The sequence below is a fragment of the Hippoglossus hippoglossus genome, chromosome 7, assembly GCF_009819705.1.
Source record: "Hippoglossus hippoglossus isolate fHipHip1 chromosome 7, fHipHip1.pri, whole genome shotgun sequence".
Taxonomy (NCBI): Eukaryota; Metazoa; Chordata; class Actinopteri; order Pleuronectiformes; family Pleuronectidae; genus Hippoglossus; species Hippoglossus hippoglossus.
Genome location: NC_047157.1, coordinates 25932296 through 25946842, shown reverse-complemented (window position 1 = coordinate 25946842; position 14547 = coordinate 25932296). Strand labels below are relative to the sequence as shown.

At 42.7% G+C, this 14547-nt stretch overlaps 2 protein-coding genes across 5 annotated transcripts; both read right to left on the bottom strand.

Moving 5' to 3' along the window:
* Positions 1-31: 31 nt before the first annotated feature.
* On the bottom strand, positions 32-7993 carry ccnt1 (cyclin T1). Of its 3 annotated transcripts, XM_034590548.1 has the most exons (9): positions 7792-7993; positions 7078-7159; positions 6840-6968; positions 6110-6170; positions 5369-5431; positions 5200-5254; positions 4889-5052; positions 4682-4752; positions 32-4096 (listed from the first exon to the last, which is right to left on the bottom strand). In XM_034590548.1, exons 1-9 carry the CDS (start codon positions 7962-7964, stop codon positions 2819-2821), a joined length of 2076 nt encoding a protein of 691 aa, XP_034446439.1. In that variant the 5' UTR covers positions 7965-7993; the 3' UTR covers positions 32-2818. The 3 variants fall into 3 exon arrangements, with proteins under 3 accessions (XP_034446439.1, XP_034446440.1, XP_034446441.1); XM_034590549.1 differs by lacking the exons at positions 6110-6170; positions 7792-7993; XM_034590550.1 differs by lacking the exons at positions 6110-6170; positions 7792-7993 and having other exon boundaries at positions 5200-5245.
* Positions 7994-9350: 1357 nt separating this feature from the next.
* On the bottom strand, positions 9351-14226 carry sarnp (SAP domain containing ribonucleoprotein). Of its 2 annotated transcripts, none has more exons than XM_034590562.1 (11): positions 14102-14226; positions 12859-12958; positions 12661-12704; positions 12485-12555; positions 12260-12311; positions 11447-11520; positions 11162-11199; positions 11040-11065; positions 10881-10949; positions 10506-10592; positions 9351-10408 (listed from the first exon to the last, which is right to left on the bottom strand). In XM_034590562.1, exons 1-11 carry the CDS (start codon positions 14132-14134, stop codon positions 10367-10369), a joined length of 636 nt encoding a protein of 211 aa, XP_034446453.1. In that variant the 5' UTR covers positions 14135-14226; the 3' UTR covers positions 9351-10366. The 2 variants fall into 2 exon arrangements, with proteins under 2 accessions (XP_034446453.1, XP_034446452.1); XM_034590561.1 differs by having other exon boundaries at positions 13400-14112.
* Positions 14227-14547: the final 321 nt, after the last annotated feature.

The following is a 14547-nucleotide window of genomic DNA, read 5'->3' as shown; positions in this document are numbered from 1 at the left end:
GCAGCAGTTCGAAAACAAAACCAAACGGGCGTTTTCTTAAAATATTTATTGACTTTAATTGAGAATAAAGCAACCACATGATATCAAAAAGACAGTGTTCACATACACTCCTGCTCAGAAGCTTCAAAACACCTCCACTGGTCCGGTTCCTATTGAAAACTGAGCCTTTAAAAGTCAGTAAATAACCTTAAATGCTGTAAATGTACGTAGCAAAGTGCCAGGGTGTGAATTTCCTGCAGCACTGAAGTAGAGTAATCCTCGAAAGTTAATGCAGACCGTTGCTGCAGATCAAGCCGGCAACTTACAAATGTCTGTGCAGGACAAAACAGCCTCTGATGGATTATTAGTTCATTGCTCTCCTGCAGAAAGTTGTGTTGTCTATGTCAGAATGGTGAGAGGAAGGGCAAGAAACCAAGGCAGGCATGTTTGGTCAGGGATTCATCCTGCAGCAAAATAATGAGCCCAAAACATGACAGACGGTGGCTTCAAATGGTCGAAGAGCAGCAGTCTGCATGTTTAAATCCCATAAAGGTAATTTGGGATGAAAGCAAACTACAAATGCAACTTATTTGTGGGAATGTCTGCATCAAAACTTTCCAACCAAAGATTAATGTCCATTGTGGAATGAACACTGTGTTCGGCTGCCGAGGGACTCGACACATTTCATAATTAAGGTTAAAGGAGGACACAGAGTTCACTGAGTCAATTTCAGCAACAACTTGAGAAGTGGAGGTGTTCTGAACCGTCTGACCGGTGGAGTAAAACCGTTTAACTAAAACAAAACAAAACAAAAATCCCATAACGTTTCATTTCCAGACCTGAGTGTCACTGAAAACACCAAGACGTGAAAAAACATGAAACTTATTGTAGCAATGTGATTTTGCATTGATAGGTTGCATGAGTGTCTTGTTTTTCTCACATATGGATTTATTTTAAAAATGTGTGTCCTCTTGTACGACCTTTTCACAGCATAAAGTTAATACTTAGACGGGAAGATTTGTCCGGATCCAAAACAAAAAAAAGTTATTAAATGGCAATGATATATTGGACATCCACTCTAATAATAGTCTAACCACAATACATGTAACACATGGTCAGTTGCATTGTAGGCAATCCTACTGAGATAAATATTCAGTGCATTTACTGTTTCCCTGTTACAATGACTAATAAAACCTCTGCTGCCTGAGCAAAGAGCTGTACTCTTTCAGCACAATTTCCATTGAGCAAGGGAACAAAAATATTTTACAATTGTATGGCTGATTTGTTGTACTGCATTACTGTGAACTGCCTAAAAACAAATATGTTTTTCCATTACAAACCGAAACAAACAGAACGCAGGTTAAAAGCAGTAATACTATACAATCAAAACCATATAAAGCTTAATATGAATGAAATATACAGATGATACCCGATTTTCTTGCCAAAAAAAATAGCACCTCTTTCACTATTTTTGATCCAACACAAAATTTTAACAGATTCAGATTAATTACAGTATTATGCTTCATGCAAATGACCGTACTGTAGTGGAGGTATGTGGAGAACCTGTCTGCCGTGTATGATGTCACAACTAAAAGAACACATGTAAACATTTTGATGACTCATGGCGTGTGAAGGGATAAAATTGAAGATGCACAGTATGGAGTCAAAAGACAACTTTAACATGACTAATTTAGACCAGAATGAATTGACACTGCATACACTGGTTTACAGATGCAAATACATCCCAAAAAGGAAAAGCATACACGAAAGACAACCATAAAGACAGACAGATGACCCATGATTAGTCTTTTATAATCTGTATTGTAAATACTTTGTTGTACACTGTGAACAATATGGTCACCACAAAGTCTGTTGCTGGTAGCTTCTTTATTGTGACCATACTGGGTAGATATGTTTGAACTCTGAACCCTTTGATAAACCATAAATGTATATTCTTGGTATGAACATTTGTCCATTAGTGTAATCATTAAAGAAATGAATGTGAATATTTTACAACCATTTAAAACAATGACTGCCACACTGGAAATCTAAAAACCAAAGTACAAGCTTCCTTAATTTACATCTCTTTTTTTTGCAATTTTTATAACAAAATGTAAAAAATAATTCATGTTTGTTTAAAACATTTTACAATCTTTGTACAAGTTGACAAAATAATGAAGAAAAGAAAATAAACACCAGGGGTAAAATACCATTTTTTTAGGTTATGGCTGTTAAAAAAAAAAAGAAAAATATTTAAAAAAGACAAAAATATTGAAAAGATGGCTTTGGAGACATGCACTCTCAAACTAGCCTGTACAGTCTGGATAAGGAATTATCCCTCGGCCCAAAATAAAACCGAGGGAAAGCCTTAAAAAAGGTAGAAAAGGGGAACATGTTTTTTTTTTTTAAGTATTCAATTAATAAATAACATACTATAAAAACATTATAAAAAAGACAATCGGTAAGAAGATGTGATGGAAATCTTTCAGTTTCCTCATGATTTTCAAGACGATGACTTCCTCTACAACAGTAATCAGGTCCCATCATTGCATTTCCTTTGAGTTAATAAAAGAAAGAAAAAAATATCTACACCTTCCTCTCATTTTTTGATCACATTTTTGCTTTTCAAGCCTCATTATTGCCCCAGAAGTGAACTGTAAAAAAAAAAAAAAATTACTAATTCGTCTCACAATAACATTTCTCTGCTGTCACACCGAAGCCCAACAAAAAAAAAACATGGTTGAGTCACAAACAAAAAAAAAAAATGCAATACTTGATGTAACAAGATGGATGTTTGTGATGTCAGGCATAATGTACATAACATCTCTTGATCAGGATCTCATTTGGGCAGTGGGGGCAGTGGTGGAGGTGGGTCTGAAGGCAGTGGAGGTGGTCTGGAGTTGTTCCCTCGGGAGCCACCGCTGAACCGATACTCCCCATATTGGGATCTGTAGTCAAACATGGACGGCTGGGAGGGCTGGACCCCTTGTGCGCTCAGAAGAGAGTTTAGCATTTCAAAAGTGTCCTGGTACTCGTTCGACTGGGCTCCGCCTGCCGTGCCGTGCCCGTTAGTGTCCGTCTTGTCACTTTTGGTGTGCGGGTAGCTCCCTTGGAGGAGGGGCAGGCCCAGGGCAGGGAGAATGTCAGGGCCGAGCCCCAGAGTTTGCCCAGAGGAGGAAGACAGGGACGGTAGCTGGTAGGGATTCCTAGAGGACTTGCTGACTTTTGTGGTGGGGTGAGGGACTGCTGCGCCTTCCTGGGAGTGTGTCCTCTTGCGTGACGTGGAGGAGGATGAAGAGCTTGTTCTAGACGAGTCGCTGGGGACTTTTTTGCTGTTACCTACTGCTCCGCTAGAGCTGGATGAATGTTTATGTGAAGAGGAAAGTGAGGCACTGCCAGAAGAGGAATGATGGTGGTGGTGGTGATGATGGTGATGATTAGACCGGTCCCTATGCTTTTCCCTGCTCTTTCCCTCCTCCCCCGAACTCCCCTTTTGTTTCTCAGGCACTCGTATTCTGACTTTAATGTCCCCATCCTGACCCCGGGTGCCGCTGCCTCCTCCCCCTGCTACAGGGAAACGCATTTTCAGAGAGCCCCTGTCATGTCTTTCCTTCTCCAGGGGGATCTTCAGAATAATGGGCGAAGGACTGGACATGTCAGAAGAGGATGAGCTGGTCTGCTGCTGGTGATGATGATGCTTCTCTTTCCTCTGTTGCTGACCAATGAGAGCCTGGGCAGCATTAGCGTAGTCCCTCTTCACACTAGCCTCCATGTTCTCCAGCTTCCTCTTCTGGGCGGCCAGGACGTCAGCATTCTTGGCGCGGTACTCACTCAGCGACACCTTAGCCGGAGCATGGACCTCGTTGTTGGCCTGCTGCTGTTGTTCAGCCACAGCCACAGCCTGACCCTTTCCACTCCAAGTCTGCGCACTGCCAGACGCGCCCCTCTCCTTTTCACTCGTGGATGAAGAAGATGAGGCAGAGGGCGGAGCGGAGAGGCTCATCAAACCTGCAACAGTACTCTCGGATGAAGCCATAGAGATCATGCTCATCATGGTGTCCCTCTGGTCACCGTCTTCCTGGACTTTGGGCTTGGCTTTCGGTGTCTGACCTCCAGCCTGGACATCAAGGAAACAGATAGTTGTGGTTAAGTGAGGCAACTAAAAACGTTTTCATGATTCTCAAACCGAGACTTAAATCGCGGGTCAAACGGCTGTCGTTTCCTGACACGATTCCAGAAGACAGAACCGCGACACGTCTCTGTGCCCAACCCCACACGGAGCAGCTACCGGGTGGACTGTAAGCACCTGGGATCATTCAATAGAAATTGTATTCGGTTCATTTCTGTCTAAATACATAAAACTTCCTGGTGTTGAGTGCCGGCCAAATAAAAGTGAACGTAGGCCCTTAAACTTTTGGCAACCACAGGACCTGAGGCTTACACTTTTGCTTCACCCGTTTGCTGTTTCAAAGTGTCGGCACAGAGGTACTGTGGACAGTGTCGTGGGTGTGAAACCTAAAACATCTCTGCACCAATGCACAAGGCATGAAAGCTGCCACTGTCATTTAGTACACAATACATTTTATATCCAGCCGCCACTGGTCTGAACTGAACCGTGGATTTGGAGAATCGTTAGACCCCTAATGGATGACTGGGTTGTGCTCTGCAGTTCATAAAGGATCAACGGGGAATAAAGCTTTACCTTCCAATTGCGAATCCGTTTCAACCTGCTGGGTGTTTTCTCCAGAATCTGCAGGAACTCATGTGTGAGCTCTGAGGGACGATACAGGCAACAGTTAAATTATAATAATCCTAAAAACCCATCAGATCATTCGCTTGGGGCTGCATCACTTGTCCTTCGTAGACACATCATTCCTGTTTGTAATATGACGTCACTGATAGCACATACCATCCAGCAGTTCCAGGGTGACTGTGGGATCAACATACTCCCACCAGTGTTTGCCATCTGTGGACACGGGGATCTCCCAGTTGGACCATTTGCAAGCAAGGTGGATGCACACACAGGCCACGACTGGCGGACTGTACTGCAGGCAGAACGTGGTTAAGTGCAGACTACGTGGCAGGATACGTCCCAGGAAGGCAGCAAAAAAACAAAAAAGAAAGGGAGAGAGAGAGAGAGAACAGACATTCAGTATATTGAGTTTGAGGATTACGCTAAAAACAGGAAAACCTATGTTTTACAGTGAACTGTGAATATACCTGTTCGTAGCCATAAAGTAAGATGTTTGGGCCAGATCCTTACTCGCTGGAACAACAACAGATCAAACAAATACAATTAAAACCTGCAGTTTCAAAGAAGGGATTTGCCAATTTACAATCGTGCTGAAATTTCTAAGCAGAATTTCACAACTTAGGAATTGATTCTCACCTCTGACGAGCTGAGTGCACTTGACAACATGAGTATGTGGATGGTCAATGGTGATTTCAAAAGCTGCAATAAAAGGACAAGGAGAAAGAGCTTAAGAACTAATATATGCACCAGGCGATAGAACTAAACCCAATTTCCATGTCAAAGATTTTTTTCCCCCATTCAGATGTAATCATTAATCCCTGGAAATCAGAAAGTCGATAGCGTTATACCAAAGTAAGTTTTGCAAAGAATTATCTGGAATGTCCCTTTGCATAGAGTCTTCTCATAACATCCTGGACAACATCAGAAAAAAAAAAATCAGCTGTTGAATGTGAAAATCATTAATGACAAGTCTGTTCGGTTTTAAATGTATTTCTCGCCTCATATTCTGTCGCTTGACGGGGAATTAAATCAAAGTGTTATTTTGAACATGGCATGAGATCAAACAGTCTACAATGGACATACTAAGAACCATTGATCTGATGATAATGCAGCACGTCATCACACAGACCTACAAAAAAAGGCTAAAAAACATGAAGAGGAAGATGTGAGATTTAACCAAAACAAAAGGAAATGATGGGTTATGTACCGGTGGGTTACGTGAATGCTAATATGAAGCATGAACAACACTTTTCAAATTGCTTCTAACAGCATATAGAGTTTCTGTGGACAAAAGTAAAACAAATGTTAGCACTATTTTTTACAATCACATGTTTCTGGAGGGGAATCAAGGGACCCAGTTCTTCCTTCCAAACTTACCCAAGGTCTGGAGTATTATGCTCTCAAGAATGACCAGGTCTTGGGCTTGTTGCAGGTAGGCCTGAGGTTGAGAGGACAGGCACGTTACTCACTGGGCGCCCTCTATCCATTGTCGAACAAGAGCAACTGCACATGCTTTGTGATTTTGGATACCATACATCTTAATGCATCCAAAACAAAATGAAAGGTTGGGTGTGTAATACGGTCCAACATGTTAAACCTACCTTTCACGTGGAGCTGATTAAAGCTGTGCAGCCTGTACAGATGCTCTTGTTTTACAAATAACAGACATCACATTACCTGGATGACTGAAAACCAACAGACAGTGGGATGCATTTTGTCTTTTTTCTCTGGCAAAGAATGTGTCATGCAACCCCAACATCTGAAGTACCAACAGCTCATAATAAAACACCCGGTTAAAAATGCAATGTGAAACGCAAGGATAAAGAAGAGTTAAAATAGCTGTTGGCCTTAATCAAAGAGATTATATCCGAAGAAGGGAGATGTGATGGGGGGGGGGGGGGGGGGTCACTTGGAACAATGATTAAGTTAACGACCCACTGCTGTGAATAAAAGATTAATGCCAATTTGTTGTTCAGTAGAACCAATAAACCAAAATGAATTCTCGTAATTTAAAAACACATTTTCTTTAAACCAATTTTTACCAAGAATCCTCTATTAGGTAAACTCACGAGGAGTCAAAGGGAAAGTGCAGAAAACTTTCACTTACTTCGCTGCGTACGTCTGGAGAAGGGTCCTGAGGGTTGAGGCATGCATGGGCCACTTTGATAACATGCTCCAGCTTCCGGGGCTGCTCCTCCACCTTAGCTGCGAGGAAGAGAGCTGCAGGAGAAATGACCTGGCGACGGGGAAACAAACCACAAAGACACCATGAAGTGATGAAAGCTTCCTCACCGACAGCTGCATCTGGGACTTGAGCTGAAGACGACAACAACGACAATACTTACATTTCTGTGAAACCTGGTGAAAGACTGGACCATGTAGAATCGATGCATGTACACAATGGCTGTATTAATTGTAAGTTGGGACCTGGTGCATGGAGGTTAAGGACAACAGCAACACTGGACCACACGTGATAGTTTAAAGGGACTATAACGTGTTTGCATGTGAAACAACACAAGTGAGGAGTTTAACATGAGCTAATACAACAACATGATAGTGTCCCAGCAGCTACTGAGCAGTGCAGTTGAAGCCCTGCTAGCTGCACAGCTCCTCAGGTTGACCGGAGGATGTTACAAATAAACAACACAACACCGTTAAGCCCAACACAAACAGTGTGTGCGACACGTTCACTAAACAGACACAGCGTCTCCACGCACAACGCGGTGCACGACTCTGCGCGATCTCCCCACAAACATTTGCAGTTAGCAGCGATGCTAATGCTAACGTCCCGGAGGCCCGGGCCGACCGCACAGGCCTGCGCGGCCCCGGCTCAGCCTGCTGCGCCGCTCGGGGGGACAACGTCCGCCGGGTGTCGATAACACGCAACGACCGCGGCTGGAAACGGACCAGAAACGCAAACACCGACCGGGGGGGGCCTTCGACACGACCCCCGCGGAAGCGAGCACCGGGGGCGCCCTCCGCCGCACCGGCATCATGAGGAGCTGCACCTCGCTTAGCTAACGTGCTAACAGCGGCTAGTGGCCCCCGACAAAAGATACACATTGAGCCGCTGGCCCATGTCCTGGAGCAGGTTGGCCGCCTGTTGCCTGTAGGACAGCTCCTTGTCCGGGTCGAGTCCCGCTCGCTTAGATGGGTTGTTGTCGATCTGCTGCCGGGTGTAGTACCATTTGTTGTTACAGGTTGCGGGGAGAGAACGAAACGAAGCCGCCATCACTGAGAAGGACGAGAGTTTAAAATTTCCCTGCGTCACAGGAACATACGTCACAGCGAGGGGGCGGGGCCGAGATCAGAGCTGCTCGACCTCGATAACATGTTTTTTTGGGGGGGGGGGGCAGATAGAGATGGAGAGAGAGATAGAGAGAGGGAGAGATGGAGAGGGAGAGAGAGAGACAGATAGAGAGAGAGAGAGAGATGGAGAGACAGAGACACACAGAGAGAGAGAGATGGAGAGAGAGGGAGACACACACAGAGAGAGAGAGATGGAGAGAGAGAGAGAGAGACAGAGAAAGAGGGAGAGATAGAGAGATGGAGAGAGAGAGAGAGAGAGAGAGACAGAGAAAGAGGGAGAGATAGAGAGATGGAGAGAGAGAGAGAGAGACACACACAGAGAGAGAGAGATGGAGAGAGAGAGAGAGAGAGAGATGGAGAGACAGAGAGAGAGACACACACAGAGAGAGAGAGATGGAGAGAGAGAGAGAGAGAGAGAGGGGGGGGGGGGAGGGAGAGCGAGAGAGACAGCGAGATAAAAAGATAGATAGAGAGAGGCAGAGGGAGAGATGGAGAGACAGAGAGACAGAAAGAGAGGGAGAGAGACAGAGAGAGCTAGAGAGAGAGACAAACAGAGAGAGAGATTCACTTTAGTTAGAGAATCTGACATCAGAACTAAATCCTAATTGCAGAGGAGCCACATGAGTCAGTGTCTGTTATCTGGCCTCAGGCCACTAGTTGAATAGTCTGTGTAACACAGAGTAAATAATATTAATAATAAACCTACTTGTATATTTCATATCATTCTGATTTGGCCCATTTTCATAAATCACACTTCACCTCCGGTCTTCACAAGGTGCAACAACACCACAAATTTCCATTGCACTTTTGTATTGTACATTCTATATATCATATATTTTAATTTGCTTGTGTCGTGTTTGTACTTCTGCTGTTTTTGGAAGAAGCTAAAGACAATGTTCTAAATGTGTGGACAGTAATCTGTCTGTCTGTCTGTGTCTCTCATCCGTCCATCAAAGCTGCATCTCAACGCCTTGAGGGACATTCTTCAAAATTCTAATCAGTTGGACTGATTAGATTTTAGTGGTCAAAGGTCAAAGTGCATCATGTAAACTGTATTTAAAGTTAGACCATGTTTAAATCAGTGACTGGAGAATGACATAATTGCAGGTGTGTGATTGATCAAGGTTTAAATAATAGAATCTTAAAAGATTGTTTATCAGATGTGGAAACAATCAAAAGAATCAATATCTGAGAAAATAAACCCTGAGATTTCACATAAACAATATTTGTTCACAGTTATAAATAAACTAAGAATCTCAACAATACAAACATTCAGAGTAAAAATGAGATACAAACGAAGCAGATATCAAAAAAATCGAAAACAATTTATTTTAAATCACAAAATGTTAGAAAATGGACAGATAACTGAAGCAGTGTATGAATGGAACCCCAGAAAGAAAACAAAGAAAACAACCAGTTCCTGGACAAAATCAAAAGTACAGTTGAATACAAACAAGCGAGTTGTATCATTTAAATTGAATTAAACTCTGATAAAAACACACATTTGCAAATATCGTAACTTTTAATTATTCAGCTTTACTTTTTTGGGGGTTTCACAGGCGTTATATATTTCAATAAATCCGGTTTCTGGGGCTGATTTTTAAAAAAAAATTCTCATGTAGTTCGAGACCATGTTGGTAGAAGCATGTGCACAAAGCGAGCGATGCTAGTTTTTATTCCTTCTCTTGTTGAACTAGTAAACTCATCCCTAGTTTCTGATCTGCTGGTCTTAACTGGACTGACTCGAGTCTAACAAACGTCCGGATTGAATCTTTTTGCCGTTGGCAGCTGAACCCGTCACCGTCACTTCCTGCAGCTGCTTCACAACACGCGTCCACCGTTTCCTTTTCGCCTCAGATCTTCTGCTTGTGTCGTGAAACCGCGATAATTTTAGTTTTGGATCATAAAGTAACTGATTACCTGAGATTTGGAGAATATACTTTTTTTTTTTAGTCATAGTTGTTAAGATGGCTTGAAAAAAACTTAAAACAACTTCTACGTCACACAGGAACTCACACCCACAACTCCAACATGAAAAACAGGAAAATTGAACATAACTGACCACCAGGACAAGATATGTTGCTCCATTGAGTAATGAATGTGAAAAACAGAAAACAATTCATAATATCCCACTGACTTGATGCTCGTTAACATTTTCTGTTTGTTTCCCAAACCATTTAAATGATCTAACTCACCCAATAGCCTTTGTATTTAACTATACTTTTGATTTACAGGATTCCTATTAGTGACGTGTGTCGTCGTCGGGAGTCTCTGTTGTACAGCCATGAAAATGCTTTACAAAAAAAGCCAACTCTAACACATTATTTACACTTTCCCAAATCGTTCACTGCGCTTCATTTTCTTAGCCTGTAGAAAAACAAAGAGAAGAAACATTTACATTAATTATGATAAGTTTCTTTTTCGTAATAAAAATGTCAGTGAGTTAAATGAAAGATGAAGTTACCTCAGCTTCTTCTCCGCCGACTGTAGCTGCAGTCGCCGAGATCCCAAACCTCTCCTTCCTCTTCTTCAGCTTTTCATCTTCTTCCAACTAGAAAAACAAGTTGGTGTCAGTCCGATGTCAACTTTAGACTCGAGGGCAGAAAACGTGATGTTTTATATTACAAGTCCCTTAATTTCCATGTATGGAACTATGGACGTTTTTAAGGAGAAACTTTTAATTACTGCCAAAATGCAAATGAATTTATCCTTGTAACTTACAGATAATTACCAGATTATTTTAGTAAATAAGGAGGAAGAAATACATGTAAGTAGAGAAATGATGAATCTAAAAGTGTAGTTGCACCACAAATCTCTGTGAGATCAAGTTCATGTTCACCTTTTGTGAGATGGAGGAAACGTTCCCGCCAAATCGTTCCGCTCTCTTCTTCAGTTGGTCAGCGCTCACCTTTGTGCGACACAAGAATAATCCACTTAACGTTGTGTCATTTAATGAAGGAATAAATAAATGTCTAAATGCTTTTATTACAACACTTACAGGAGCTTTACTGTTGGCGACGGCACCTGTTTGGGAGAAAGACGAATGGATTTGTGGGAGTGAGAAACAGCAGATAAAATATTTAAAAGTGAAACATTGCAGCAGTGAGTGAGTTTACTGACCTGGAGCGGGACTGGACTCCTCTGTGGACGAACCAAACCTGAAGAGAAGGAGCAGAACAAATTCCACCATCATATTTAGGGTATAAATCAAGCCTATAATAACCTGAGATTTGAATTCAGAGCTTTGGTTATGGTTTCTATCAGTTATGACGACACTGGACAAACTGATTCATCAACAGAATCTTGTAACTTAGTGTAAAATAAGACTATTACAGGTACAGGGTACATGTTATCACAAGTCTCACATGTGATGAGCAGGAAACATGAACGTTGTGGAAGTCTTACCTCGCAGCACGTATGGCCTTCTTGCTTTCAGCTGTCGCAGGCATTTTGAAACGTTCAGCTCTCTTCTGTAGCCTCTGCTCAACAAAAGGTAACATTTTAAAACATGTTAGACAGATCTTGAATATTTGAATCTATATTACATCGTTGGTTTCACACTGGATTTTAGTTTAAGATATATTTGAAGCAACACTGTGTAACTTTTGCTGAGCAACAGTTTTTAACTCGAACTCCAGATTGGGTGCAAGGTTTGTCTTTCACGTATGAAGAAGCAGCAGGAAACTGTCCTGGTCAGACTCATTCACAACAACTGGAACATTCAGGTGAGGGGTGAAGTCTGGGCTGAGCAGCAGGAGGCAGAACATGGCGTATAAAGTTCACTGCAGAAATTGTGTTTTTGTTTCCAGCACATCGACCTTGGCCCTTATCACCGAAGGCTCTCGAATCTCGGTGACGTCTTCATCTACATCTAACACGTGTATGGCTCCTCTTCTTCATCCTAAGATATTTGTATTCTTACAGTTTTACATCCATCCCGAGTTAGAAACGTCATCAACACATCCACATTTCCTGAACTTTTTAGTAGAGGAGTGGCAGAAAAGGTTCTGGAAAATATCCGGAGCAACTAAATCGCATACAACCCTCCGGAAAAATTTCAGGAAAGAGTTCTCCTTGTTCCAAGTCAGTTAACCATCAAAATCATTTTTGAAGCTGCTGTTTTAAAGTTGCAGAGTGTTGCTCTAACTTCGACATGTGACAATCTTTATATTAAAATATACAATCTAAGACATCCAATCACACAAGTGTCATACATACTTCGCCGGAGGTTGATGGAGGAGCTATTTTCACCACCTTCTTTTCAGCAGGTCTGAAAGAAAACATGTAAAGAAGTGAAATAAGCAAAGACTGAATTTGGCAATTTAAAAAAAAAAACTTAATGATCAACACCTCCTTAAACATGAAGCCAGATATACACGTCAAAATAATTGGCTATAAACGAGGCTAATTGGCAAGTTTGTCAAGAAGTAAAATAAAACTCACGTCTCGCATTCAACAGTTTCGGCATCCTTGTCGACGCTGACATCGTTGGCAGGCTCAGGTTTAGTGAACTCCTAAAAATAAAACAGAAACTTTAACCACAAGGCTCAAAAAGTGAGAAGTGAGTCTGTGAGGAGAGAGAGAGAGAGAGCACAACTTAAAACAAACAATCCCGTTACCTCTGTGTCCTCTGCCAGCACTTCATCTACGTCTACGTCTTCCTCTGTTGTTTGAAATATGAGATGAAGGAATTTGCCACCGTCGAAAAGAAAGATGGAGCAGATGATGAGATCAGTGGTGTTATCACATGAAGGACGGCAAAAAAAATATGTTTTTTACCACGTATGAGTAACAATGTGCAGCAGAAACGTCCTCACCATGTTCCTCCAGGAAGGCTTGAAGTCGAGCGATGAGCTCCCCTTTGTTCCCCTTGGTGTCCAGACCTCGGGCCTCACACTCCAGCCTCAGTTCAGCCAGCTACAACAGCAGGAGAACCAGGGAGATCCACTTTTAATCAAACAAGCAACGATTACCAGGTTCTCCTTCCTGTCACTTTCTGTTTAAAGCTTGTTTCTCCAGTGTAAGGAGGTCTGATATAAAACTGTTCGTAGTGGAGCCTGCAGATTAAACTACATCCGCAGACTGTCCTCCACAAACGATCCAGCCAGCTCTTTGATTTTATCTTTTATTTAGCCCACAGCATATCAAAAATATTTGACTGTAAACAAATACTAGAAGTTCTTGCTAAATAGATTCTCACATGTTGGTAAATGAAAATGTTTTGAAGTTTATCATCATGTCACCGACTGCCGTCAATGGAAACAGCATCAGTTTCTCTTTTCTAACCACAAATCACAGGCAACTCTAAACTGTTTGGATGAAGTACAGATCATAATATAATAATAAATAGATTTGTACAGTAGTGAGGTCAGCAGCCCTGCAGACTGTGATTGGGCAGAGTGTGAAGTTACATCCGGAGTGAGGTGATGTCACCAGGTTGCTCATCAACACGACTGGTCTTTAGGAGTCGAAGGTTGTGAGTTCAAAACCCCAGTTTGAAGCGCAATAACACTTTTCACGTCTATTTAGGCAAAATGCGTCATGAAAACCCCACTTCCTCTTCCTCTTTATCTCCCTCCTCCTCCTCCTCCTCCTCTCATTAGGCGGCGGCCCTTTGTTGCTGATCTACAGGTGGAGTCGGTTCCTCGCGAGCTGCTGCAGCACGTGTGTGTGTGTGATCAACAAAGTTTGGTCAAATGAGGTCAAATATCCACCGGGCGGCGTTCATTGAAATCGAGAGAAGTGGCGGGAAAGCCTTGTAACAACAGGAAATACAAATAAAGTTTAACTGAACCCCCCCCACAGGATGTGTTTATCCGCGTTAACAGCCGCTTCCTGGGCGCTAAGTGGTTTTAACCCAGTTAGCTGTTAGCTCCGCAGCTGAATGAACAGCGTGAACATCCGCCGGTTGCTGCGCTCCAACGCGTTTCACGCGCCGCACGTCACGTTCAGCCGTAACTTCGCCCTCGCGCCAGGCAGCGAACAACGTCCGCGACGCGTTCCCCGCGAACACACGCGCCCGCTGGACGGGATTTAACGTAAATTCGAGTCGGTACGAACCTTCAGCTTCTGCAGCTCGGTCACTTCGGCCATCTTTCTTTGTTGTGGTGTCACTTCCTCCAATCAAAGAGCAGCCGCGCGCCTTCTGAGCGCCTTGTGAGCGCCGGCAGCTGCCCACAGCGCCGCCCGCAGGTCAGAGGGCGAACTGCAGGCGCCCCACACCGAGGAGACATTTTCTGTTGTGACCTCAAAAGTTATTTAAAACATCTCCGGGACAACATGTCGGCAGAAAGTGATCACTGGGACGGTTTAGTTTGATTTATAAAGCACATCTCATACGCAGAGGTAGATTCAACGTGCTGTGCAGGGACGTAGAGACAAAAGGAAAAGAACGTGACGTTAAGGAAGGAAGGAATTTGTATAAGATTAAAATAAAGTTGAAAAATAATAGAATAAAGATGATAGAATTGTGTCTATTTGTCTATCTATCTATCTATCTATCTATC